The following is a 25,893-nucleotide window of genomic DNA, read 5'->3' as shown; positions in this document are numbered from 1 at the left end:
GGTGGAAGCCCCATAGTGTGATACACACAGATTATTAATTATTGGACTTCCAGGCTATGATTCCCTTCTCTCCATCTTCCGTTGCCACCAAGTCTCTAGGAACTTTATCTAATTGGGCTGTATCTACTTGAAATGCTTGACTCAGCCACTCGCATTCACTGGAAGCCAAACACTGGCTTCCACTGTGGCTTCAGCTGGCCCTGGGCTAGAAAGAGATGAGCAAGACCCGACCCTCTGCAAGCTGGTCACAGTACAGTCGAGGAAAAAAGGATAAGGGCAGAAGTAACTGTTACTCAAGGCAGAAAAGAATGACAGCAGAGGTGAAAGGAAAGCCCTGTGGGACTCCGAGGAGGGAAGCATCACTCCAGATGGGGGAATGAGGAAAGGCTACTACATGAGCAAGACAGTGCTAGAGCTCAGTTGTGGAGATGGAGAGGAACAGCATTCCAGGCAGAAGGAACAGAATGCACACAGCCACAGGGCACAGAGGAAGATGGCTATTGCGGTACTTACTGGAAATCCTGGCAGCCCAGGCATGCCCTCAGGGCCCTGTGACACAGCAAAGAGAAAGCAGGTGGGTCATGAGCTGCATTTTCCAATCAGCAAGAACACCACACCTCAGGGGCCCACTCCCTCCAGGACCACAAAGTGGGGCTCATGATCCATTTTGCAGGGGAGAATGCCGAGATCCAGGAGGCAAGGAACCATGCAGTCCTGCAGTCCCACAACTAGTTAGCACAGAGCCAGAAACCGTGCCCAGGAGCCTGGAGATCCCCCTCTCCCGAGCCAGGACTCTCGGCACTTTTAAGTCCAAGCCTTCTCCTCCATGAAATCGCTCAGCATCTGAAACCTCTGGGGGAATGAATGAAACACTCGATCTCAACAAATGGTCTCAGAAAACCAGTTCCCTACGCTTAGAGGAGTGGGCCCAAAAGGTGGGCTGGGGTGTTTGGGGGTGGAAGTGGGGGCACTTGGTGAGACTCAGTTCTTTTCCCTCAGTAAGAGCACATGGGGCCAGGACTCTTCTTTCTGCAAGCCCAGATACCCACATACCTATTAAAGCATTAGAGTTTTATGACTATATATACAGAAAGAGATAACTGGATGACAAGTTTCTCAATATATTGCCAGTCATCCCTCAGAATCTGAGGGATATTGGTTCCAGGACCTCCACGGGTACCAAAATCTGCAGATGCTCAAGTTGTTTTTATATAAAATGGCATAATGGTTGCACATAGCCTACATACATCCTCTGTATAATTTAAATCATCTCTCGATTACTTATAATACCTAATATAATGTAGATGCTATATAAAGAGTTGCCAGCATGTGACAAATCCAAGTTTGGCTTAAAATTTTTTTTCAATATTTCCTATCCAAGGCTGGTTAAATCTGTGGACACAGAACCCATGGATACAAACGGCTGATATATACAGATAGTGTATATCTAGGAAAGCATAAGGGTCAGGTGGGAGGGAACTACCGCTGAGTAGGAAAATCAATCCTCCATTAGGGATGAAGGGGAACCTTGAGGGCCTGGATTTGCCAAAGAGGAGGGCAGGGAGTTGGGAAAGAAGGAGGATTCTTGGGTGGGGAAGAGGGAGAGGGGTGGGGGCAGACAAGGCCCAAGGGCTCTTCAAATGGAGACACCGATCCTCACATTTTAGGCTATCTGTGTTTTGCTTTAGAATCAACCCACCTAACACCCTAAGCCTCCAATAGTTTGGGGAAGACCAAGAGGCTCTGTGAAATGACTTTTGCTTGTTTGTTTTAGGGCTTGACTATTTGGGTGTTTTGAGTGATTTTAATAGAAATCCCCTACATCCCCCCTGGATGTAGCACAGAAGAGACAGTGAAACGACCCAGCAAGAGAGGCCACTCAGCAGGAGATATCAGCTCTAAAAGGACCTCCCAGATATTTGCAGAAGCCTTGGGGAGGGCACTGAATTCTCCCCAGGATATGGATGGCGGGGGTTCAGGCCACACTGGGGACTGCAGGGGCAGCGGCCCCAGCAGACATCTGGTTTGCACAGCTGTGGAAGTAGAAGTCTCAATCTCCATGTCAGCTTACACAGAGTGCCACAGTTTGCAAAGCAGTTTCACACCCGTCACCTTTTATAAGCCACCACAAAAGCTGGTGATGTGTTATCAGAGAAGAGGATCAGAAGCTCAGAGTGGTGTGTAGCAGAGATGGCGGTGGAGGCCTAAGGTCAGAGCTCTTTTCTCTCTCCCCACCTGTCAACAGATGTAGAAGATGCAATGGGGGTTCACTGCACAGGCTGCAGGAGGAGGCTTCCTTCCATGGACTGACTCTGGGGACTTGCAGAAATAAGGTAGCTTCTTTGTGTGTTCCTGATCTCTACATGGGGCCAGAGAGACTGAAACCAGTCACATTTCCTCCTCATGCACCAGTTTACCCATTAGCACAAGGATAGGTCTCTCTAGGCTCCTCCCATTCTGGGAAATGAGCTCATGTAAATTAAAGCAGACCCAAAGCACCATACAGACATCAATCAATTTGTTACCTATAATTCTACGATTTCCATTACACATATTTCTGATGCATGAGAGTGGAAGCTGCCACTGCACTGGACAAATCTCCCTGCACAACCCAATTAATGTGATAGCAACTTCTCAGGAATGCAAAGTTCTCTTCCATTCTACTTTGACGCACTCTAGCTCTGTGCTTTAGGAGCACAAAGGATTCCAAACCAACCCAACCTAGTTTCAACGGGGGCGTCTGGGCAGGAACCTCACTCTAGGGCAGCGGTGGATACACACCGGAGGCCCGACCAGCTCGGGAATGTCCGAGAGATTCATGAATCCATGCGTGATGTTGACCAAAGACTGAAAAGAGAAAAAAAATTTGATGGTGAGACAGAAGGTGGCCTGTGTTCCTCCTTGTTCCTGGCAGTGAGGCTGTACCTGAAGCACCTGCATGGCAGACAAAGGCAGACACAGGCAGACACTGGTAAGACCCCAACTCACTTCCAACACACCCTCCCACTCCTCGTACCATAACCCCAAGCCGCCTTACCACTGTCCTCTTTCAATTAGTCTTAAAATTGCACAATACATTAATGCCTTCTTTGTTTTACAATTCTAAAGATACATTTATATATTTAAAATATACGTGCCAACAGAAAAGTGTGGTTGGGGTGTGTGTGTGTTTGTCCACATGGTTATTTTATACCCATGACATCAGGTTGCATGTATTAATTTTCAACTTGCTTTTTTCACTCAATCATACAGCATGTAGGTCCACGTAGAATTTTTGGATTCGAACATTTTTAGTTCTAACAGATTGCTGTCAAGGGGCTGTACCATTTATATTTCCAACAAAGCATATGAGATTATCTCTTTCAACACACTTTTACCTACACTTGCTATTTTTTAGTCATACTTAAAAGAAAAAACACTAATCATTGTTTTTTCCAGTTATTTGGGACTTTTTGTCTGGTAGATGTCATCTACCAGCATGACATCATTTCTCTCAGAAGGGCCACAATTTTTCGCTATCATCAACAATGTGATGTTCTAATATTCAGTGGACTGTGATCTGGTCCCAGCCCATAACCCAGTCTGCTCTACAAATTTCCATTACTCTCCACCCAACCTGGGGTCCGACAGCTCGCTGTGCCTTGGACACACCCATGTTTTTCTATTCTGTGCTTCGGCTCAGAGTCCTGACCGTCTGAATCCTGGAAGTCCTGTCATCCAGGCTTACTTGGTAAAATCCTTCTTAGCTTTCAAGTTCCTGCTCAAAGACACTTCTTCCAGAAAGTCTTCCTTGATTTCCCATATCCTAAACCATCTTTCCTCCCTGTTTCCCCCACTTATATTCCTTGCTTCTTGGTTACAGTTCTGTTAACACTCATTCTCCTGACTGCAAATGCTGTCAACCAGAAGAGAGAAGCGTTATGTGAGACAATAGTGTACTGGGTAGGAACAGACAGGTGGGCCATGCTGGGAGGTGAAAACTCTGATGCTTGATGCCAGCTACATGCCTTCTACATCACCAGCAGCCCTGCAGGCACTGGAGTTGTGGACAACTTTCTCTCCCCTTTAGCAAAGGCAGAAGACACACGGCCACACTCTGACATGGTGATACTCACACTAGACAAGACCTCGATGCGCCCTGGTGGCCCCCTGGGACCAGGGGGTCCTACAATGCTGGCTCCATCCATCCCTCTGTCGCCCTGGATACAGCAGTGAGAATGGGGAAAAAAATTCACTGTATGTGATAATGCTTCTAGAACCAGGCCGGGAATTTTTCTCACCCCCTCCTCAGATTTATAACCTCACCTTAGGTCCCTGGTCTCCTTTTTCTCCTTTGGGACCCTGGTAAAACAAACAATCAAGTAAGTATGCTTTGGGTTTTTTCTATTCACTTGGCTCACTCTCCATCTATCCTCCCATCTTACCATTTCTCCCTAAGCTCCCCCAAGGATTTTGTCTCAGATAATGGGAGCAAAAGATGAGGGGCAACTTCCCCTTCCAGAGTCAGAAGGGGACAGAACATCCCAGAGAGAGTGAGAGGACCAGAGGCCCTCTCCCAGCGTAGGATGAGTGCCCCTCTTAATCTCGAACCTCAGAGCCCTCTGCTTCTGGGGAATGGGGGAAGGTCTTTCTACTCAATCGTGGAGGGGGCTGTGCTGCTTCCCTCTGTGAGGCTCTGCTCCTCCTGGACTGGTGTGCTCAGCTCTAGGTACCACTTGACAAAGATAGTGAGATCCTGGGGTTTGGTCCTCTTGAGACCAGTTAGCAGAGCAGAAGATGGACCACACCTCCCCGGGGCTGGATGCAACGGGAAGGGACACCTGTCAGGAGGACAGGGCTTTGAAATGGGGCAGTGTGAGTCCTGAATGGGGCAACAGGAAGAAAGCAATGAAGCAGAGATGCTTGATGGCACAGGATTGGAGAGGGAGGGATATGAAGATGGTTTTCAAGTTTTCCCACAAGATGTTTTGTGCAAAACCTCTGTGCTGCTCCTCAAAGAAGCAAGCTGTAAAAAGCAATGGCCTCCCACTGCAAGGCTGGAAGCTGGAAGCACAGAGAGGGTGAATTATTGAGAATCGCAGAGCCAGGATGGCACCCCTCAGCTTCCTCAATCCAGATGACAGTCCTCAAAAGTCAACGTACACTTGAAGCCGTTGATCCAGAGATTCTGGGTTCATGCAACAGCCTGATGCTTCCAGAGCCTTCAGTATCCTAGGGAAGGAAGAAGAATGAGGATTTCAGATCCGATTCAGATCCTACTTGTGCTGGGTGTGGTGCTGGGAGCTGGGGCTCAGTAAGGAAACAGCACCACCTTGGCCCTCAGACCCGCGTTCAGTTAGCTGGTCTTTCCAGGAATCCTTGGAGCACGTTGCTTTTTAATCACAGAAAGGGGGAAAAGTACCTCAAATCCAAGTCCCGTTGCACATCCAGGGCCTGGGGGCCCAGGGGGTCCAGGAGGCCCTGGGGGTCCCCTGACCCCAGGAGTGCCAACTTGTCCGTTTTTCCCAGGGGGTCCTGGTAAGCCTCTGTTGCCGGGATCACCCTGTAAGAAAGAGGACAGGCTGATTCTCCAGCCCTGGGTTCACTCATGGAAGGAATAACTTTCATGCCTGAGTCAGAAAAAGCATTCTTTGAACTATTAGTTGGATGGATTCTCTGATGCGTGCTGCTTAATTGTACAGAGACAGCGGTCTTGCCAAGTGATGTTTCACTTGGAGATAAGCTGACGGCGCTCACTGAATGCACTTGGGTGGAGTGGGTGAGAAAGGAGAAAACTTGGCAGCTTATTGACTCCCCTCCAGCTCCAGCTGCTCTGCCTTCCCCAAGCAGTTCCTTCCAGATGTGCTTCTCTCTACTTCACGACACTGATACGTTCAGTACCCCAGCCCAACAGTCCAACTGTACTAAACCCAGAGAGAGGGGAGGAAGGAGGAGAAAGTCTTTTCTTTGTCTTGTTTTACCTTTTCACCAACTGAGCCATTAGGTCCTCTTTCTCCCTGAAAAAAGAAAGGGAGGCAATGAATATATATTCCATTAGGTATGTTCAGAAGAAAATGCAGAATTATAGACTTTCAAGGAACAGGACATTAAAATGGGACCCTTCCTGCTTAGTTCTGGCTGGTGTCTCAAAGCTGAGCCACTACGGTAGATGTCAATTTGCTTGGCAGGTCAGGCTGAAAGTTTGTGAAACCCATTGTTCAACTATTAGCTCATTATCTACTTCAAGAGTGAAAAAGAGAAGTTGCAGATTAACCGGGGAGAGATTGTAGAGGAAGAATTCCCTTGGAGTGTTGCCAGGGTACCAGACAGGCCATCTCCCCATCCTCCTGTGGATGGAAGTAAAGGGGTGTGTCCCCTCCTTGAAGCCCAGGGAACAGACTTCAAGAACTCAGTATGTATTCTGGGGGCTTTTGGAGATATGTGGAATGATGGCTGTCTCTCATCTGGAAAATTCTAAAGACTGAAAGCTGGCTGGAGCAGCCCCAGAATGGGGTGGAGGGGTATTGCTCTAAAACAGGTTGTATGTCCACCCCCAATGTGGGCCACTGTACAGGTTTCCCTTGGGGTTAGATGTGGATCCCACAGAAAGGAGCCAGCTGCGAGCTCAGAGCAAAGAGGAGGACCCCTGGGGGCTGATGGTCAGGGGTGGTCACCCACAGCAGACACTGCCCTACATGCAGTTGGGGGCCCCAGGTGGAGAATCTCCAAGGAAACCACAGAAGCACCCATAAGAGAAGGAGCCAGCAATCGCACGGCCACAAAGAAGGCCCTGATACCACGATACACCTGCCACCTAAGGCGGTGCCTTCTCCCAAACCCTTCTTTCCCTGAGCCAGATTCCCCTTCCTACAGCAAATCCATAGAAATGATGGTGGACAGTTCCAAAACAGTCATGCTCAAACAAAAGATGGTGAGTGACACTGAACCTGAATCAGTGAGGAATGCCAAAGGGAAAGCCTGGGAAGTTGAAGCCAGAGGCTTCAGTTGTGGAGAGAAATTAGGCAAAGGGGTGGTTGAAACCAGGAGCAGGTGTGGCTCTGACAGGGATATAGGTGGAGTTTTGGAGCTGAACAGCCATGGAGCCCTGCCCATCTCCCATTACCTTCCACTCCGAGTACAAGAGCGAAAGATGGGGCAGAGGCCCAGGTGGCTGACCCTGGGAGGTCCAGGCAGGGGCACCCCAAACTAAGCTCAGCTGTTGACATGCCCTGCCTGACAGCACATCCTACTCCTCCCATCCTCTTCCTCAAACCTGCACGTCTCAGGAGCAGCTACTGCCCCACCCCCAGTAATCTGCACAAACAGAAGCAGAAAACAGATGAAAGAGGGAGAGATTCCAATTTCAAAAGCAAACACACAAGCAAGGAACACTACACATCTGAGGAAAGGCAATGCTCCAAAAGAGAAACAACGCCAACAGTGGAGTGCACGTACGCCCAAGGAAGCTGTGAAGAACACGAGCCAGTCAGGACTCTAATACTCCATGTTCTCAGGGAGAAAAGGGAGCATATAACAGCCTTGAAACAAGGACAAACTATTATGAAATAAGAACAGTGGTTACAGAAGAGAATCAATTAGAGAGCTTAGAGATAAAAATAAATAACTGTTGAGAGGAGGTCTTCTGCTGAAGGGCTGGATCACAGAAAAGACACATCTGAAGAGGGAATTACCGAATTGGGCTACAGATGCCCCGGATATTATGGACGATGGGAGAAGAAGGGGCGCCTGGAGAAGGAAGTCGTGGTGGCTGGGCCCCGTTGCTGGCCTGACCTGGGAGAAACTTCCACCCAGGGTAGAAACAAAAAGAAGTAGGTTCCAGCTTTGCTGCTCAATCCAGAGGCTACAAGCTGCTGTGTCTGCTCTCCTTGGGTGTGATCAACCACACCATCATCTGCTGCCTGTTGCAATCTGTCCCTGAAGGAAGTGCCAACCTTATGCATTTATTCCAGTAAAAAGTCAAATCGTGGTCAGGGATGTTGTGAAACAGAACTTAAATTAGCCTCATCTCTTGACTTCTCTACTCTACCCTCTGAAAATCTTATTATTGTGTTGTTGACTCTATTCAAGAAAAATATGTTTGTAAGTGAAAAACTCTATCTTTTCAACTGCCTTTCCAACTCTTTTCAAATCAAGAGTACATCTTGAAGCAGTTTCCAAGGAAATTCTAGAAGATATCCTGGACCTTGATTTAATCTGTCTCAGAAACAGATGATTTTGTCCAGTTTGTACCTGTGAAGAGATAGTATTTGGACCCGTTCCATTGGCTCACAGATTTGGTAGCCACCATTTTGGAATGTGAGCAGAAAAGCTCAGGGATGGAAGGACTCATGTTACTGGGCTGTACGTGAACAGGCAGACTGAAAAGTGGTGGCTCCAGTGAAAAGAGTCAGCAAAGACCCGGTAGCCAAAATGATGGTGGTAGACCTGTACTTCATTCCCCAGTGCGGGAACTATGTGGTGACACTATGCACCATGCTGGAATCCCAACCAGCAGAGCTGCAAGTGTGGTTTTGATGCTGAAGTATGGAGAGACCAGTTCTACAGCCAAAACACAGAAAGAGCCGCTTGTTGTAAATTCACCGTTTAGAAGTCACCGGAAATTCCAGCTCATTATGGTAACTGGATTTGCTAAGAACAATGGTACACTTCATCATCACACAACATCAAAAAAACCTAATGAATACCCGGATATATATATATATTTTCTGTTGTGGTAGCTGAGATGGCACAATTTACTGCCTTGGGGATGTCTGCTGGTTTTGCTCATGGTGTTTGTTACACTAATAACTTCAACAATGTTTTACAATTACAACTGACTATGGTATATTTGGTTTTACGGAGGTTTATAATCCAGATTTTGTACCAAACACATCTGGTGATGAAAGAAGATATAAACTAGGAAATCAGGCCAATATTGGAGAGTTTAATTGAAACAAGTTGTTATAAGCTCTAAACCTATTTCTGGATCCTAGTTAACAGCAGTTTACCACTCAGGTAGTTGTAGGGGCAGGGAGGCAGGTACCATGTTCATTAGTATACAAGATTCAAAGAATTGCTTAAAGCCAAATTGGGATTACTTGGAGAAAGGGAAGGAGATGATGATTGACTTGCATTTCTCTGACATCTCATGGAGAAGCTGGTTTTACAATGCCAAACAATGACATTTCAGCTGTTCAATGAGATTACTCACAGCCAGTTCCTGGGAGCTTAACATTCCTCAGCCATTCTGGGCCCTGAAGAAAATTTCAAAGCACAAACTATTTTCTGCATGGGTGTCCCAGCACCTTTTGAGACTGAAGAGTAACATGAAAGAGTTAGATGGTGAAAGAACGAAAAAAATGACAACGATTTAGTCCTTGATCTGTGCTGAAGAACTGGATGGTAGAATCTGCAGGGCAAAAGTAGAAAGGAATTTTTCAGAGGTTCATTTCTAGCAAGGTCTTCAGCATCCTTTGCAGAAGCATTCTACAGATGAGAAAGCAGGCTATTCTTTGCCTACCCTGTCACTGGCTAAAGTTCTCAGAGAAGTTGCTCATCTTAATTTGGGGAAAATAAATTAAGGAATATTTCTATCATCAAACTCAACACAGAATCTCTTTGATAAATTCTTAATGACATCGCACTTTGATGACAACCCCACATTTGAAAATGATTATATATAAAGATATTTTTTTCCATCCACATAAACTGGATCTTATTCTTTGGGGAAAATATGTGCCCTGCAGATGAGAAGAGGCTGATGTCCTGGTGGCATGAGGCACAACCTCCCTGCAAGTGTCCATGCAATGGAGGAAGGCACTGCTGGGCAGGAAATGAGTCCCATGTCACTGGAGGTGTGAAGAAGAGATTGTGGGAGAGAGTCAAGGATCAAATGCATCATTGAATTTTATGTTGTGTGACATCCATGAGATTATTCATTTTCTTCAGCACGTTTTTGTCATGATTTCACATCCAGATTTTCCTTCTTGGTTTTTTTGAGGGCTGGTGGGTAAATGTCATATGCAAGGTTTCTTTCCAGCTCTCCAGATGCAGTTTCCAAGTCCTTCTAGGGTCTGCTTTTCCTTGACCAGAAAACATCATATACACACAGGGCAACATATCACACCAAAGTTCAGGGGGGAAAATGTGATTTATCTCCCACAATTATCCTGGGCAAGCATGCTGCCCTCCTCACGACTGAGTCTCTGAGCAGCTGCGGAGTGCGCCTGAGCGGGTGTTAGTGTGCCAGTGTGGGTGTGGGTACTTGCATGGCCCGAGACGGGTGTGTGTAAGTGCGGTGGAGGGGGAATCACGTAATGTGATGTTTCCTGCCAATTTTAGTTTCTTATGAAAAAGTTAGTATATATGAGTCCTATAAAGCTCGACAATAGTTTCTTCTTTTCCTGAGAAATGAGCTTTCCACGAAAATCGAGCTGCAGTTTCAATTATAATAAACACACTTGAGAGCTGATGGGAAATGGAAATTCAGTTCAGTGATGATGGCAGTGTCTAGGGAGTCAGTATTTTCCACAACTTCGTCCAGGTGGGGTACACAGAAGGCCTCCACTCCCTCTCCCAGCTGGGATGGACCCCCCTCCTCTGAGCTCCAGTAAAGCTCATGACTGCATCTCTAGAAGGAAGCTCACTTTATCTTTATTGCCCGTCTTTGCAGGACACAGCTTATCTCATCAACCAGGCTGGGAGCACGGCACCCCCACAGCACCACGTGGGCTTAGCAGACAGAAGACGAGGAGGGCTTACAGAGAATGAAGACACTGAAGGCCTCCGATACTCCAGGAGTGGAGGATTAAAGTGGCACCTGAAGGAAGTTTCATTCATTCATCAGACACTTACAGAGGCCTGTGATGGGTCCTGAGGACACACTGACAGTACCAGTGCTCCGCTTGTCAGGGTGGGGGTGGGGAGCAGAGCTAACAGCCTTAGCATCCCTGGCTAAGAGGGGTCCCAGCAGAATCAATCCTGTGCTAATGGGAAGTGGAGGAGGGAGGGGTGCTTTCTGCTCATAAGGGTCCAGGAGCGCTTCCCAGACGATATATCTGAGCTGGGCCTCGGAGGATGAGGAAAGAGAAAGGACATCCTAGACAGAGAGGAAACCATGTGCAGAGGCCAGGAGGTTGTGCAAGAAGAGTGTGCCTGGAGCCTTTCAGTAGGACTGGCTGGCTGGCCCGAGGCCACGGGAAGAAGCAGCGGGAGGTGGAGCTGAAAATGTAGGCTGGAAGGGCCTCGAAGGTCTGCACAGAGTGAGGGTGCAGCCCTGCAAGCAGGCAGGCGGCTCAGATCTTCTCTCAGTGGAGAGGGAGTGAGTGATGAGAGACTGCTCTAGCAAATTTCACTGGCCAGGTGGGTGGAGGCTGGATCGTGGGTGGGGAGAAATTGGTACCGGCAAGGAGCCTGATGCCACACTGCAGGCAAGGAGAGATGAAGGTCACGTGGGGGCGGGGAGAGAGGTGAGAGACGTGCACATCAGACTGGCCAGTCTTGGCAACGCACAGATTGTGGCAGGGAAGGGAGAGGAGGGAGGAGTTAGTGAAGACCCTGCTTTTGAGTCCAGACAACTAGGCGAATCGTGGTGCCACTCTCTGAAGCTGGGGACATGCAGGTGTGGGCTGGGGAAGATGCTGAGTTCGGGTTTGGGCGTAAAGAGCCCCAGGATGGAGACTTCCAGCAGAGAGGATCCGAACAGGATCAGAGGCAAGGTCAGGCTTAAAGGTCAGAGACGGGGTGGGCAGGCCTGGTGGTTCCCTTGTGTTGGAACCCTCCCCCCTTCCCGGTACCTTCTCCCCTTTCATTCCAGGATGGCCGGAGGCTCCATTAAGTCCAGGCTTCCCTTCAGGGCCCTGAAGAACATCAAGGACAATCAGCCCACAACATCTCTGATAAGAATCAAACAGGAACCCTTTTTGGAAAAGCAGGTGAGGGCTGGGATGACCCAGTGGGTGAGGTGGGTGGGTCCAGAGCCTTTTTGACCCCTGGCAGAGCGCCCAGCCCAGCCCCTGCGCAGCCACTGCTGGCTGTGCACCTGTAGATGAGTGTCTTTTACTCTCTGGGGCACATTTTCTCTTCTGCAGGGACTCAGGGGGCAGGGCTGGACAAGATGGCCCCTGGGGGCTTCTTACCCCAGGCCCAGCACTGATGTCCTGTGATTCCAAGATTCTGCATGAGCCTGCATTTCCTACACTGACTAAGATAAAGCAGCGAAACAACATGTAACGTGACGTTTTTCTTAGCTTTGCTTCTTAGGAGCCTTAGTAATGTCTCAGCTGAGCAGGACTTTTGTTTACAAATACTAGCTAGCCGCTCATCCCCCGCTGAGAGGCTTAGTTCTGGGGTCTGCAGTCTGTACGCCCTCTCTGGCTAAAGGAAGCCCCATGGGCACAGGGAAGGGGAGATGACTTCAGCAGCTCACCGGGGGACCGGGTTCACCAGCAGGTCCATCCTCTCCAGGAGATCCAGGGGGTCCAATGAAAACATCGGTTCCTGGTTTTCCTGGAAGCCCAGGTAAGCCAGGTGGGCCCGGGGGGCCTGGGGGACCCTAAAAGACAGACACCCTGTTAAAAAACAGTGTGAGAGGGGATAAATATATATGTTCCATTCATTCTTTCCATTCCTGACAACAACTTGCAAGTAGGGACTCGTGTTCCCACTTAGAAGATGGGGAAACTGAGGCTCAGTGAGATGATGTGACTTGCTCAAGGGCTCACATGCACAGCTAATTAGCAGATCTGGGATTTGAATCCAGGTCTTTTTAAGCCCATTATGTCATGTTTTCTCCCTAGATGCATGTATACAATAAAAATCCAATTCGGTGGAATTCTCAGAGACGCTCTTATTTAGTTTTTGATTACCTTAGAGGTCAGTCCCAAACTGCCTATTGTTAACCCTTGTTTAAAATATCTCTGCAATGTACTAGTCTCTTTTGCCTCTGGCTGGGCTGGCTGATCCCACCAGCTTGGAAGTCCCAACGGGGTCCCGCTCCACTCATCCGGTGAGTCCTGAACCCTTCCAGCCCTGTCACAAGGGGGCAGAAGGGCAGCTGAGTAGGTGTCTAGGTGGGGATTCAGCACAAGGGCTCAGAGGAAGGGGTGGAGATGAGGGTGGGGCCCTGGGGACAGAGGTACGAGCCACAGCTGGAGGAGAGAAGTGCCCCCAGGGGGAGCTTTAGGGGGACCAAAGGGGGCCCAGTCTTGGGCAAGAGGCTGGGAGAGCAAGAGGTGTGAAAGGGGCTGAAAGAGTGGTCTGGAGAGGGAGGAAGGAGGCTGCCTCAGGGTAGGGAGGGTTTCAAGGAGGATCCGGAAGCCACAGTGTGAAATGCTATCTAGATGAGAGGCCAGCAGGTCTCTGGAATGGGTAAAGGGGGGGGGGGGACAGAGCCAGAGTGTAGAGGTGAAGGTCATGGGCGTATGTGCTGTGGAACAGCCTGCTGGAGACGGCTGCCAGGGGAAGGAGGCAGGTGGCAATATGGGGGTACTGACTATAAGTCAAGGCTCAGTCTCACTTAAAATAACACCGATCAAAGTGGAAAATGCCAAACATGCACAAACATAGAGGGAAAAGTCCAGTGAATCCCAGGAGCTCACCATTAGCCTCAACCGTCATTAGCATTAGCAACATGGCCAATCGAGTTTCATCTGTTACCGTCCCACTCCCTCCCTCCTGCGTCCTCAGGAAGCCTGCCCCAGATGCCAGGCCACTTCACCCTTCACACTCACTCTTAACAGCTCCTCACTGCGCACCAGGTCCCCAGAGCCAGAGCCAACATCCAAGCCCCAGCCCAGGCCAGAGCCTTCAGCCTCCGCTCCCACCTGCAGAGAGAAAAAGTTCCCACAACCTGATTTCACCTGCCACTCTCCAAGGACAGCCATGCCACTGAAAGTCTTCCCATATTCTGTGGTCCCGTAACTGCTGCTGCCAGCTTTCCTTCTGGCCTTTCCGCCCCCTCCCCTCTACAGCTGCCCTCCTCCCTCTCCCCCTCCCAGCTGTGAGGCCAGTCCTCACACACAGGACACTCTCACAACCCTGCAGCCTCTTTTCCTGCCTTTCAAATCCCTACTCATCCTTCAAGGCCCCATTCCATGGTCCCCTCCTCCATGAAGCCCCCCACCCAACCCCATTTTCAGACAGACTTCTCTCTCCTTCTCTGTTCCCACCAGCCTCTGTGGACGTCTGGTTTTGGCAGTAGGACCACCTGACTTGAATCTCAGTCGTGTATGTCTGTCAGTCCCTCTAGACTAGGACTCCTTCAGGGCTGGCCCAATCCCAAGACACCTCTGGGTGCCCAGTGTCAGCAAGAGATCTGGCATCGAGAAGGCACTCAGTGTGTACTTGTTGAAAGTCATCAAATTCCTCCCAGGAGCAAAAGGGAATTTACAGAACACCTTTAGTGGTACTTAATTCCTGAAGACGGGAACCAGGCGAGGCCTAATTCAATCACTGAACAAGGAGGAGCTGGGTTAGGGGTTAGAGCTGAGTTTAGGAAGGTGGCGGTGGGGTGTGTGGGGTGGGAGGAGGGAGGTGGTGATATGGAGGTGGGGAGACCAGCTAGGAGGCTGATGCCACCATCCGAGGGCTGAGGAGGTGCTGCACAGCTAGACTGGGTGTTTGTGGACTGACTGGATGGGAGAGGGGGAGGGGAGGCCTGCGGGGACGTTTCCTGGTTTCTCTCTTGGTGACCAGAAGATGGGGTTCATTCCCAGAGCAGGGAACCCTGAGGGGAGAGCAGGTCTGGGGGCAGGGTGACGAGTCCATCTTGGGACCTGGGGCCTTTTAGGGCACAAGATATAAACTGGGTGTAAATAGATTCTGCTCCTGGGCTCCCTGAGAGAGCCCTGAGGTCTGACTGGAAGGCACGTGGGGGCTGAAAGGAAGGGTCTGCCTGTGGCTTTTTGCTGCACTCCTGGCCCCTGCACACTGCATGTGACGAGCCCAGGGCGAATCTCACCGTGGGTCCAGCGGGCCCAGCAGATCCAGGGAAACCAGGAAGCCCCTCCTCAGCTTCACCCTAAAGAGAACCAGGTATCAGTGGAGCACTGGACACCCCTTCCCACTGTGCCCTCTTCTCTCTCCAGAAACTGTGCTCACCCTAAGATAAGGCTTATGCAGGAGTTCCATATACTAATTTGTTGAGCGTATACTATATGGAAGGTAAAGTTTTCCTTGTATTAACTCATTTAATCCTCACCACAACCCGGAGAAAAGGTTCTGTGATCCCAATCTTATGCATGAATAAACAGAGAGGGGTGGGGCAGAGCCAGGCGTGATGCCCTGCTCACCCGCTGCCTTGGGTGACTCTGAGATTCAAAATGATCCTGAAGATATTCCAGAGCGAGCGCTCCCTTGACTCTCCTTATTGTGCTTTTAAAACTATTTGCTCAGGAATCGGGGCATTCATTTCAATTTGTGTCAGATTCCTGACCCAGGCACACAGGGTGACCTGTCTCCATCAGGGACGTGCTGCGTGTACGTCTCTCCCTTTCTCCGCGCCTCCCTTCCTTTTTCCATAGAGCTTTTAAAAAATCTTTTTGGAAAAGTCAGAAGCCCTCTTGGGTGGAAACACTACCGTGTGTTAGGAACCTATCAACCTGCACCTTTCTACCACTTGAAGGCCACAACTGCTGACATTTAGGGAGGGTATTCCTTCCAGGGTGTCTACGTGTGTCTATTTTTAAACCGTTAAGACCACACAGTATACTCACGCTCATAACGAGCTTTTTTCACTTAATATTATGTGGCATTTTCCTCCATCACTAACTACTCCTAATAAGTATAATTTTAACAGCTGCATAAAGTTCCATTATTTGAACATCCTTTAATTCAATTAACCCCCGTACCATTGGCTAGTTAAACTCTGTCCAGTTTTTTTCCATTATGGACAATACTGAGATTAACATCCATGTACATGAAGCCTTTTTACATATCAGACTGTCTCCTTTAGGGTCGATTCCTAGAACAGAAGTGTCTGGGTCAACATTATGCAATTTTATGGTGTTACTATGAGTCGACAAAGAATTTCTCAATTCCCACCAGCCCAGCTGGTCTCACTGGGCCCTCACCAAGTGCCAACTTCTCAAAGCAGAAAATATAAAGCATCTAAGGACAACTGGTCCAGTTTCCCCAACAAATCAATGGCAAAAAGGAAAAAGTAGGTGGCAGACAATCACAGACTAAAAGAGACTTAAGAGACACATCAACCAAGCCCAGCACAGACCTTGTTTGGATTCAGACTCAAACTGTCAAAAGGCATTTTTAAACAGCTAGAGTATTAGAAAACACGAAGGAGCCATTGTTAATTTTGTTAAGTGGATAATGACATCCCTTATTACCACTAATGGATGACACTGTGGCTAAGGAAAAAAGAGGTCCCAGATCAACCTATTATCGATACGCATTAAAGTATTTCTGAGTTAAATGATATCTCTGGGATTTGCCTTAAAACACTCCAGCCTTCCCCTTCCCTCCACTCCAAAAAATGGCCATAGGAGGTGGAGCAGCTGGCATAATGTGGGTAATTGCTCACGCTGAGAGATGGGTATGTGGGGGGTTATTATAGGATTCTAAGTCCTTTTGTGAATTTTTAGAGTTTCTATAATAAACAGATTTTTTTTTTTTTTAAGAAAAAGGAAAACGAGAACTGGCTCTGTGTGAAGGCACGCGGCCAGCCGGTTCTGCTGCACCCGACGCGGCATCACCGCGGGGAGATGCGGTCTTGGTGTTTGCGTGTCCCCTGGGGTGAGGAGCAGAAGAGCAGGGGGACTTTGTTTAGGGAGTCACAGTGCAGGAGCCGGGGGTGGGGGGGGAGCCGCAGGCATCACAGCCAGCCTGGTGGGGGCCACGTAAGTTGCCCAGTAGAGGCTCCTCCGAGCAGGAGCCCTGGGACACTAGGGGCTCCTTACTTGGTCTGGCAGTGCACTCAGACACCTGCAGTGGCCTAAGCTGCCAGGTGTCTCTAAGATGCAGAGAGGGTTAAAACCCAGAGTTCTTGCTCACCCCCTCCTTTTATAGATGGCAACATGGAGACTCACCATGAGTCAGAACCTCAGCCTCCTGGCTCCCAGCCTGGGGCCGCCCCAGGACATGAGCTCGCTGCAGGCCAGCTTACCCGGGTTCAAATCCCGGCCCTGCTCTTAGAGGCCTGCCACAGCAGCATGTTTCTTTCCCTGAGTCTCACTCCTCTCACCTGGAAAATGGAGATGGCACACCTTGTACGAGGGTGGTGAGGTGCACAGAATCAGATCAACTTGGAACCCAGAGTGCTTAATAAACGTCAGTGCAAATGGCTTATTTCCTGCCCCTTGACTGTGAATTCCTTGGGGATAGGAACGAGGTCAAATTCACCCCAATGCTGAGTGTCTGGACCGAGGGCCCTGAGTTGCTGTGCACTGAGTCAGTGAGCACGTCAGTGAGTGAACGAGCAATTCTAAATAAAGGGGCAGTCACAGGGATTGGCGACCACGGGGCCAGTGGAGCAGTGGGCATTCAGGACTCCCAGTGGGCTCTCGGACGTCCCTCCCACAGCCCCTCCTGTCCCAGGTCAGCCCTGAGCTCTGTGGCAGAGGGACCACATGCCTGTAGCGTGAGTCAAGGCTCTGAAAGCATGTGTGACCAAGGGCTACTCGGGGAACTGGCTGGCCCAAGCTGGTCACCAATGGAATACTTTCTCTTAAAAATATTGACATTTGAAGGGCAATTTAATTCCCCAATTGACACGAGCCCACGCTAAGGGCCAGCTCTGGGTTTCCCATTTCTAAGGGACAAAGTTACAGCCCTTAAGTGGCGACAACCTCCCATATGTGTACAGAGCTTTCCAAACATTCCCTGACCTGCATTCTGACTTGAACTCACAACCACCCTCTTTTACAGATGAGGAAGGAAACTGAGGCCCAAAGAAAAGGATTTGCATGAGGTCCTACAGTTACAGTCCAGAATCACAGAAACTCACATTTGAAGGGAATCGAATACCTTCACCCCAGCCCCCCTCAACATACACACACACCTTTGATACTTCTATTTCCTCCACAGTCCCTGCCAAGTCTTACAAGCCTTCCCACCTCCAGGATGGGACTCTCGTGACATTTGAGATGGGGCCTCTGTATCTTTGGGCAGCTCTGCCTGTTAGAAAGTTCTCATTTCAATGGAAGAAGTGGGCAATGTGGGACACAAAGCCAGGTGCCCTAGATTTTCACCTCTTGCTTTTTCCTCTACCATCTGTAGCTTCCTTATGTGTTCCCAGATTGGAAGACCCTCAAATGCCCAAATTCCACACTTTGCAAACCAAAATGAAAACCCACCCCTGAGAGAGGCAGGGGCAGGCCCCTCCCACGACTCTGACCTTTCTTTCCCCCCTCTGTAAGACTGGCCAAGTCAAATCTTCACTCCTCTTTAGGAAGTGAAATCTTTGCTTACCAGAGGGACCCCCCTTTCAGGAGCCACCGTGGGTACGGGGAGTAGGGGCCCCTCCGGGGGGGCGCTGCCCAGCTCTTCTGCCCCAGATGCCATAAAGGGCTCCTCGGTTGCCACTGCTACTGAGTCTTCATCACCAGGACCCTGAGAAGCCAAATCAACACGGGGAATCACGTCACTTCACCCACGATGCAATGTGCGCACGGCTGCCAGGGAGTTTTGTTGACTGTCCTTGCAGGTGCTTCCTTGGTACTAGGCCAATTTCAAAGCACTTTCCTACCTATGACTGTCATTACCCTTTACTGCCAACACATTCAGAGAACCACAGGCTCATAATCTTCTTCTGAAACATGTGTCTCCTCTAAGCCCCCTTCCCAGTAAGAGGCGCTCACTGCCTCTCCCTCCAGCAACCCATCTAACTTTGGGCCACATTCTGAGAAAGTTCTCCCTGGACAAAGCTGGGGTGGCAGGGTCGGGACACAGCCTGCTCCCCTGACCCCTGTGCCATGCTCCTTCAGTTACACTCGGCCACCCTCTGGTTGGTGCTGACCCAGTTATTCGTTTTAACGAAGCTGCATGTGCATTTGGCTCTGGGAAGCCTGGAAACTGCTCCTGTCTCAGGACCCTGACCTCTCTCCCTGCTGTGAGCCAGAGAGGATGCCAGGAGGCACTCACAGAAGTGATCGCTTGCTCGGGGGCCGCTGTGGGTGTGAGGGGAGCCAGGCCATCGGTGGGGACCCCGCTGGCCTCCTCTTCCTCAAAGGGGATGAGAGGCACTTCTGAGGCCGCTGCTGCTGTAGTTAAACCTTCTTCACTGATTGGACCCTGAAACGAAACTGGCATAAGGGATCATGCCACTTCGTCCATACCCCTGGTTGGCGGGTGTGTGACTGCAGGGAGGACACCGCCGAGGCTGTCAGATAAACACATGGCCACAGTGCATCTAGGACCTCGCCTTAGCCCACAGAACCCCAGAACTCCAGGTCAGAAGGCCCCTCCCAGGTCACCCCCTCCCTGCCCCAGTAGGAGTCCCCAGCACACCTCTGCCAAGTGCCTTCTCCCAACCCGCGCACCCTCAGTCACGGGAGCTCCCCTCCTCCACAGGGAGCCCTTCTCTTTCCAGACAGCTCTGCTAGTTAAGCTCTAGTTTCTGCTAAGGAAGGACTCAGTAGAACTGGGAACTGCTCCCTAGTTTTCTTACCTGTGACAAGGGACTTGCCCTTAAAGAAAAAGGAAAGGGGAGGAGGATGGGATGAGGGAAGAAGGAGAAGAAAGAGAAGAGGAGGAAGGAGGAGAAGGTGGTGGTGATGACGATTTGTTAATTAAAATAATCCACGTAACGGCCAAGTGGCCTGCAGAGCTCGTCACCTGACCAGGGCACATGCTCCCCAGCGTCAAGTTTCCCTGCATGGACGCCAGACCCGGGGTGAAGGCTGGAGGAAAGTGCGGAATGACTCAAAGGCCAGTGTTGATACGGGATAGCCTGACGACCCCGCACTCACTCAGCAAACAACTGCTGAGGCCCCAACCTCTGCAGGAATGAAGACAGACCACTGAGCAAGATGAACACGATCCCTGGCCTCTCAGAGCCTGCAGCCTGGTAGGGAGCCAGAAATGAACTATTTTATTTAGTGAACAAGTTCATTCTTCCAAGGAGAAATTCGGGGTGCCATGAATGTGTCTGATGGGGAGACTTCACAGCCTGGGAGGCACCTCCCAGATGAAGTGGGGGTTGAGCTGAACTCTGAAGGATAAGCAGGAATTAAAGGAGGGGAGGGAGGTTCCAGAGAGAGGAGAGAGAATGGGAAGATTCTAAGCCAGGAAGGAGAGTGGCGTGTTCAAGAAACTGAAAAGAGGTCAGTGAGGCTGGAGCATCCAGAGCAGGGACAGTGGCCTGAGATGTGGTCCCTGAGGCTGGCAAGGCTGGACCCTGCAAGCTTTGGAGGCCAGGTCGGGGAGCAGGGTCTGCAGCATGGGCAATGGGAGGCCCCTCGCAGAGAGCTGCCCCCACCAGGAGGAGTCAGGGGAGAGGACAGAGGAGGCCAGGAGGGGCCTTAGCCATCACCTGGGCTGGGGACACAGTGGCTTGGTCCAGGCGGCTGGCACAGGAGGAGGATAGAAAGAGGCAGATCTGTGATGTGTTGAGGTGGGAAAATCAGCAAGACTTGACACGTGATGGAATGTGGGAAGTAAGCAAGAGGGTGGAGAGTTCCGGATAAGGCCACTGGGGGACAATGGTCCTATCATCTGAGACAGGAATGAACACAGGAGGGGTGGAGGTGAGTCTAGGTTTGAATCTGTGGAGTCTGAAGAACTTACAGGACATCCAGTATAATAATATTATAGGACAGACTTACAAAGTGTCCTGGAATAATCATGTCCTGCCTTCAGGAGTTGGAAACAGTGTCCCCATGGTGCCTAAGGAGAGGGCTGAGAAGGCCTGGCCATGCCCTGGGACCATGCCAGGCCTGCTGCACCCTGCCCCTCCATTGCCCTCTGACCGCTTGTGCTTGGGCCCAGAAATGGGCCAGGCTGTGCCCTCCAACACCTCCTCCACTCACACCCTGGCTCCTGACCCCTGTATCAGCCCTGGACTCACCCCTACCTCACTGACTCACTCATCTCCCTACTGGGCCACTATCAGCCTGTGCAGTCCCATGCCTCCAGGGGCCACAGCACGCTCACCCAGGCACTGGCAAACTCCACATCTGAGGGAGTATTTGGTCAGAGGTGTGCCCTCCCCACTCTGGTTCCTCTGGATTTGCTGAACAGAATAGAGATGGGCCCACTGAGAAGGGCAGGACCTGCTCCCAGCCCTGAACTCAACCCTCCAGCACTCTACACCCCTTACCAGAGTGACCCCTTCCCCAGGGTCCTGGATGGACATGGAGAAGGTCAGTCCTCTGGTAGGCTCACTGCTGGCCTCTGCTTCCCCGGCACTGCTGACGGGCACCTCGGCCTCCCCAGCCACTGTCGCTGCCGAACCTTCTTCATCATCTGGACCCTGAATAGGAAGACATCACAAGGGCCCCCGTCCATGATCCACTGTGCTGTGATTGGAGGGAGGGGACTGCAGGGCGCCTCCTGCACCGGCATCCTGTCACTCTTGTGCCTTCAGAGCACTTGCCCACCCACAGCCTCACCTTACACCATTGCCCCGAGTGTGTTCCCACATGGAAGACTGGACCTTGCATACAGCCCAAGGTGTGAGCCCCAAGGCCAGCATGTACCTGTGTGGTTCACCCCGCACCCCTGCCAACGTTAGTGACTCGGCGCTCACTGTCCCCACCATCCTCCTTCCATGACTCCTGAGAGTGCAGCTTCCACTGAGCACCCAGGTCGTGGTGCTGGGACAAAACCCAGGTCCTGGAATGCAGAGCTTCCTTGGTGATGGGGTTGGCTAGCCTCAGAGACCACCTCCTGAACCTCTCTCTCCTAGCTTAATGCCCTCTGCCTTGCACCCCTCCCACATTCTTAAAACTGCCCTCCCCGAGGTCACTAGTTGTCACGGGGACAGATCCAAAGGAAGCTTTCCAGGCCCTTACTCACCGGGACTCTTGCAGGATCTGAAATCGTTGGCCACTCCCAGGGCGAGTCAATACCTCCCCCTGCCCAGATGGAGACACAGCCTCCGAACCCACCCCCCTGCCTCCAGTTTCCTTCCCCCATCCTCACCCTACTCAGGATTTCAGTGATCTTTCCAAAATCCTACTCAGATTACATCACTCCCTTCTTTAATACCTTCCAGTGACTCCGCATTCCTGCGGGACACTCGGTTCCTTCTCCCTGCGCCCACAGTCTCGGAGGCCCCACAGGCACGCTGCACGTCTTTAGAACTTTGTATTTTCTCACTGATGCCTCCAGGCCTTTCTCCAGCTGGCCCACCTCCTGGGACACCGTCTCCCTCCCGGCTGCCAGGCCACTTCTAAGCATCCCCCTGGTCTCTCCCTTGGCATCCTTTCCCTAGGAAGTCTTCCTGGTCCCCCAGGTCTGGGTTCTGGGCCCCTTCTGGTGCTCCCCTGTGCTCTCCTATTGCACCGCCTGCCTCTCTGTCCCCAGGAACTGGGTCCATCCTGTTCACCTGGTGCCCAGTGCAGCACGGCACTCCACTAACATCTGCTGAGTGAGTCAAAAGATGCCTCGGCCTCCAAATCAGTGTCCACTTGGACTTGGCTGTCACTCTGCACTTTGCAGACAGATGAGGAAGGCCAGCGACTGCTCCCACCCAGACTCCAGAAACAGGTGAAGCAGAGCATGCACTCTGAGCTGCTTACCAGAGTGACCCCTTCCCCGGAGTCCTTGGTGGATGTGGAGAGCTTCGGTCCCCCGGTGGGCACAATGTCGACCTCTGCTTCCCTGGCAGTGCTGATGGGCACCTCGGCTGCTGCTGTTGCTGTTAAACCTTCTTCAGTAGGTGAGCCCTGGGAACAAAGGCATCACTTAGGACCTCATCACTTGCCCATAGCCCTGATCCACGCACCTGTGGCTGGAGCGAACAGACTGCCCGTACCCCTCCAGCACCTTGCATTTCTGTAGCTTCATTTCCTCAAAGCACTTTCTTATCTATGACGTTACTCCAGCTCCACACAGTCCCAGAATCCCTGTAGCAGGAGGGACTGCAAAGCACCTGTGTCTCCTGTTTGATTCCAAGCATCTATTTGCCACATCAATGACTGGGAAATCACTGCCTCCTGAGACACCTGCTCCAGTGCTGGACACTTCTGTCTAGACCTATCTGTGTTCCTGTGACCTCCCCTATGTGTCCAGGAGCCATAAGGATAGGATGAATGTCTTCATCCATGACGGCGCTTCAGAGATGCCCAGGCATCAGCCTCATCCTCAGCCTTCTCCAGACCAGTCACCCCTCTCTTTCCCTGTGACTCCATTTCCTTGGGAAATGCACAGACAGACTCTATGAAGGTTGCACAGCAGATGTAGGACATGGCAACAGAGAGCAGCTTTGGCTGCTGGTGTCACCAAACTATGTTTTATCTCAGTTTCACTCAGTTGTTTTATTTTTCCTTTTACTTTTGGGTGGGGTTTTGTTTTGTTGCAAAAAGTAGTTCCTTTGGATACTAAAAACACTAGCCTGGTCAAAGTTAGACAGACTTCTTTGTTGCAGGACTTCTCAGAGCCTGTATGAAGAAGAATCAAGAGCAGATCATTTCTCAACCTTACTTGACCACAGAACCCTTTTTTCATATAACATATTAAATCCTTGCCAAACTATATTGTCCCAAAAAACAGAGAAAAGATGATGGCACAGGATTTTAAAATGATATTTTTTTTCTGACTCAATGTCAGCTAAAGTTGCAAAGGGCAAGTACAATTCCACAGGCCTCAGGTACCCTGCATATTTTAAAAGGAGGAGGCAGACCACTCGTGCAGGACATGCTAAGTGACAGTGCAATGGAATCAGCTCCACCAGCATTAGCCCATCACCAGCCCCTGGGCTACATAAGAACAGGTAACAAATTTGTTAAGGGGTTGAGTGATTAGAGTCAGAATTCCTTTGGAGAGAATTCTCAGTGTGCTGTGGCTTTTCCCCTCCCCTCTCCTCACTACAAACCATTTGGTGAGCTGGATATGGAGTCCGTGGACTTTGGGAGGCAAAGGGACTGGTGTTTAATTCCCTCTAGAGAAATACCAAAGGCAAGAGCAGGGAGCCATCTAGACCCAGAGTGAAGGAGACAGAGAGGTGTCTGTCCTGCAGCTGTTTTCCTGGTGATAGAATGATATGACCCCTCCAAAGGGAGCCAGCTAAAGCCATCCCAGGGTGGACTCCACCCAAAGGGGCCCGTAGAGAATCAGGGTGATCAGCAGAGGGTGGAAGCTTGGATCCTCGGTCTCCTGCAGGAGGACCTCTGAGAGTCACAGAAGAATGAGAGAATGTTCTAGCAATCAGATATCTTCTTGACCAGTCACATGTGCCCTTTCCTCCAGGTGGGCCAGACTCTGCAGATGTTAAAAACAGCTGCTGGAGATGGGGGTGGGGGGTAGTGATGGGAGGGAAGAGAGAGAAGCAAAAAAATGAGGAAATCCCTAACCATGCTTCCTTCCCTGGCAGTCTCCTGGTTGTATTTCTATTGAATTCTTCATATTATAGTGGACTGGACTTTGGAAATATCTGTGAAAACAGGCTGTTACCAGATAGTGACTGGGAGAGTACAGAAGTGTCTGAGTTCTCATCCTAGGATAGGGAAGAGAATGAGCGGACACTGGGTTTTTAGCAGAGGCCAGAAGTGAGAATCATACGCTGGCTTTAATTTGGCATCCTCCTGTGTCCAGCATTTAAACAACTGGCTTTGCAGGTGGAAAAGCCAATTACCAAACAATAAAGCAGACATGCCTGCAGTTAATCCGATTCTGCCAAAGGGCGGAAGAGGCTGTGCATCTTCATAACAGGAAGGAGGTGGGTGCCCTGGTGAGGACCCAGCATTCATCTCTGGGCAGGTGTGAGGACCAGCTTGCGCTGCCTCTCCTCCCTGTCCTGGTGCATCCCCGGAGAGCCTCTGGGGCCCTGGGACTCCTGCTCCTCTGTACCAGCGGGAGGGAGGCAGTCTCCATGATGTTCAACTAAAATCCTTGTGGCTCTCTACATGGTGCCCGAGACAAGTCACCGTTAAGTCTGAAATAAGCAAATGTACTACAGACTTATCAAATGAAATGTACCATTCACTCACCTCTTCAATGACATCAGGGAAGCCCCTATCCCCCGAGCCAGTGTCTGTAACGAGGACACCATCCACAGTATGCACTCTCTCCAGCGTGTCATTCAGGATCTCACCAGACCCTATAGGAAGCAGGCATTCTCTAATTAATAACTGCACTTGGCAACTGAAAAATAATGATGTATTTCTGCACCTAGGACTTGAAAAGATGTCCATAACACAGGATTAAGAGGAAGAAAAAGTTGCAGAAAAACAGACGTCAAAAGGCAGAATTACACAGTGGTTTCCCTTCACAGGCTCTGGTACCCACTGCTGGACTGGAACCCTGCTTTGCCACTTACTAGGAATGTGACCTGCAGCAAGTCATGTAACCTGTGGCTCAGGTTCCTCATCTACAAATAGGGGATCCTAATTCCTATCTCATGGGGTCATTTTTGAGGATTATATGTTGCAAAGTTAATGCAAGAAAACCACTGAGGACAGCGCCTGACCTAGAGTTAGCAGTTGATAAATGTTCATTGTCAGTGTGGTCTGTATTTGTAAAAGTATACGTGTTTTATCATCGTTGCATATATTATCATCACTATAATTTACATAATTATTATATATAACATATAAAATAGATAGATATGTACATCTGAGTGTGTGCAGATAAACCACACACACTTGGCTAAACCACAGTATTTAATATTGGTTTCCTCCATAGGACAGGACAGGAAACTACTATTTTGGTTCATACAACTCCGCACTGATTGAACTGTTACCACAAGCACACATTTCTTTTGCAATTTAAAAAACAAACGGAGTCCTCAAGCAAAGAAAAAGA

General features: G+C 50.2%; 1 protein-coding gene across 4 annotated transcripts in view; it reads right to left on the bottom strand.

Moving 5' to 3' along the window:
- COL15A1 (collagen type XV alpha 1 chain) overlaps positions 1-25,893 on the bottom strand; it is a 97,489-nt gene that overhangs the window by 27,896 nt on the left and 43,700 nt on the right. For 2 of the 4 annotated variants that reach the window (XR_012506447.1, XM_074361891.1), the window contains exons 7-22: positions 25,080-25,189; positions 22,671-22,817; positions 21,248-21,400; positions 19,072-19,221; positions 18,400-18,540; positions 14,939-14,998; positions 13,710-13,802; positions 12,407-12,532; positions 11,775-11,837; positions 5,961-5,996; positions 5,402-5,542; positions 5,143-5,211; positions 4,306-4,341; positions 4,116-4,199; positions 2,782-2,847; positions 514-549 (exon numbers count right to left, since the gene is read on the bottom strand). Coding sequence is in view for 3 of the 4 variants with exons in the window: in XM_074361891.1 (XP_074217992.1) it covers positions 514-549; positions 2,782-2,847; positions 4,116-4,199; positions 4,306-4,341; positions 5,143-5,211; positions 5,402-5,542; positions 5,961-5,996; positions 11,775-11,837; positions 12,407-12,532; positions 13,710-13,802; positions 14,939-14,998; positions 18,400-18,540; positions 19,072-19,221; positions 21,248-21,400; positions 22,671-22,817; positions 25,080-25,189 (1,511 nt within the window). In the remaining variant the exon portion in view is untranslated. The remainder of the gene's footprint in view (positions 1-513; positions 550-2,781; positions 2,848-4,115; positions 4,200-4,305; positions 4,342-5,142; positions 5,212-5,401; positions 5,543-5,960; positions 5,997-11,774; positions 11,838-12,406; positions 12,533-13,709; positions 13,803-14,938; positions 14,999-18,399; positions 18,541-19,071; positions 19,222-21,247; positions 21,401-22,670; positions 22,818-25,079; positions 25,190-25,893) is intronic. The other 2 variants (XM_074361892.1, XM_074361893.1) reach the window with 2 other exon arrangements.

The sequence above is a fragment of the Camelus bactrianus genome, chromosome 4 (genome assembly GCF_048773025.1).
Source record: "Camelus bactrianus isolate YW-2024 breed Bactrian camel chromosome 4, ASM4877302v1, whole genome shotgun sequence".
Classification (NCBI taxonomy): Eukaryota; Metazoa; Chordata; class Mammalia; order Artiodactyla; family Camelidae; genus Camelus; species Camelus bactrianus.
This window is presented reverse-complemented; position numbering and strand designations above follow the sequence as displayed.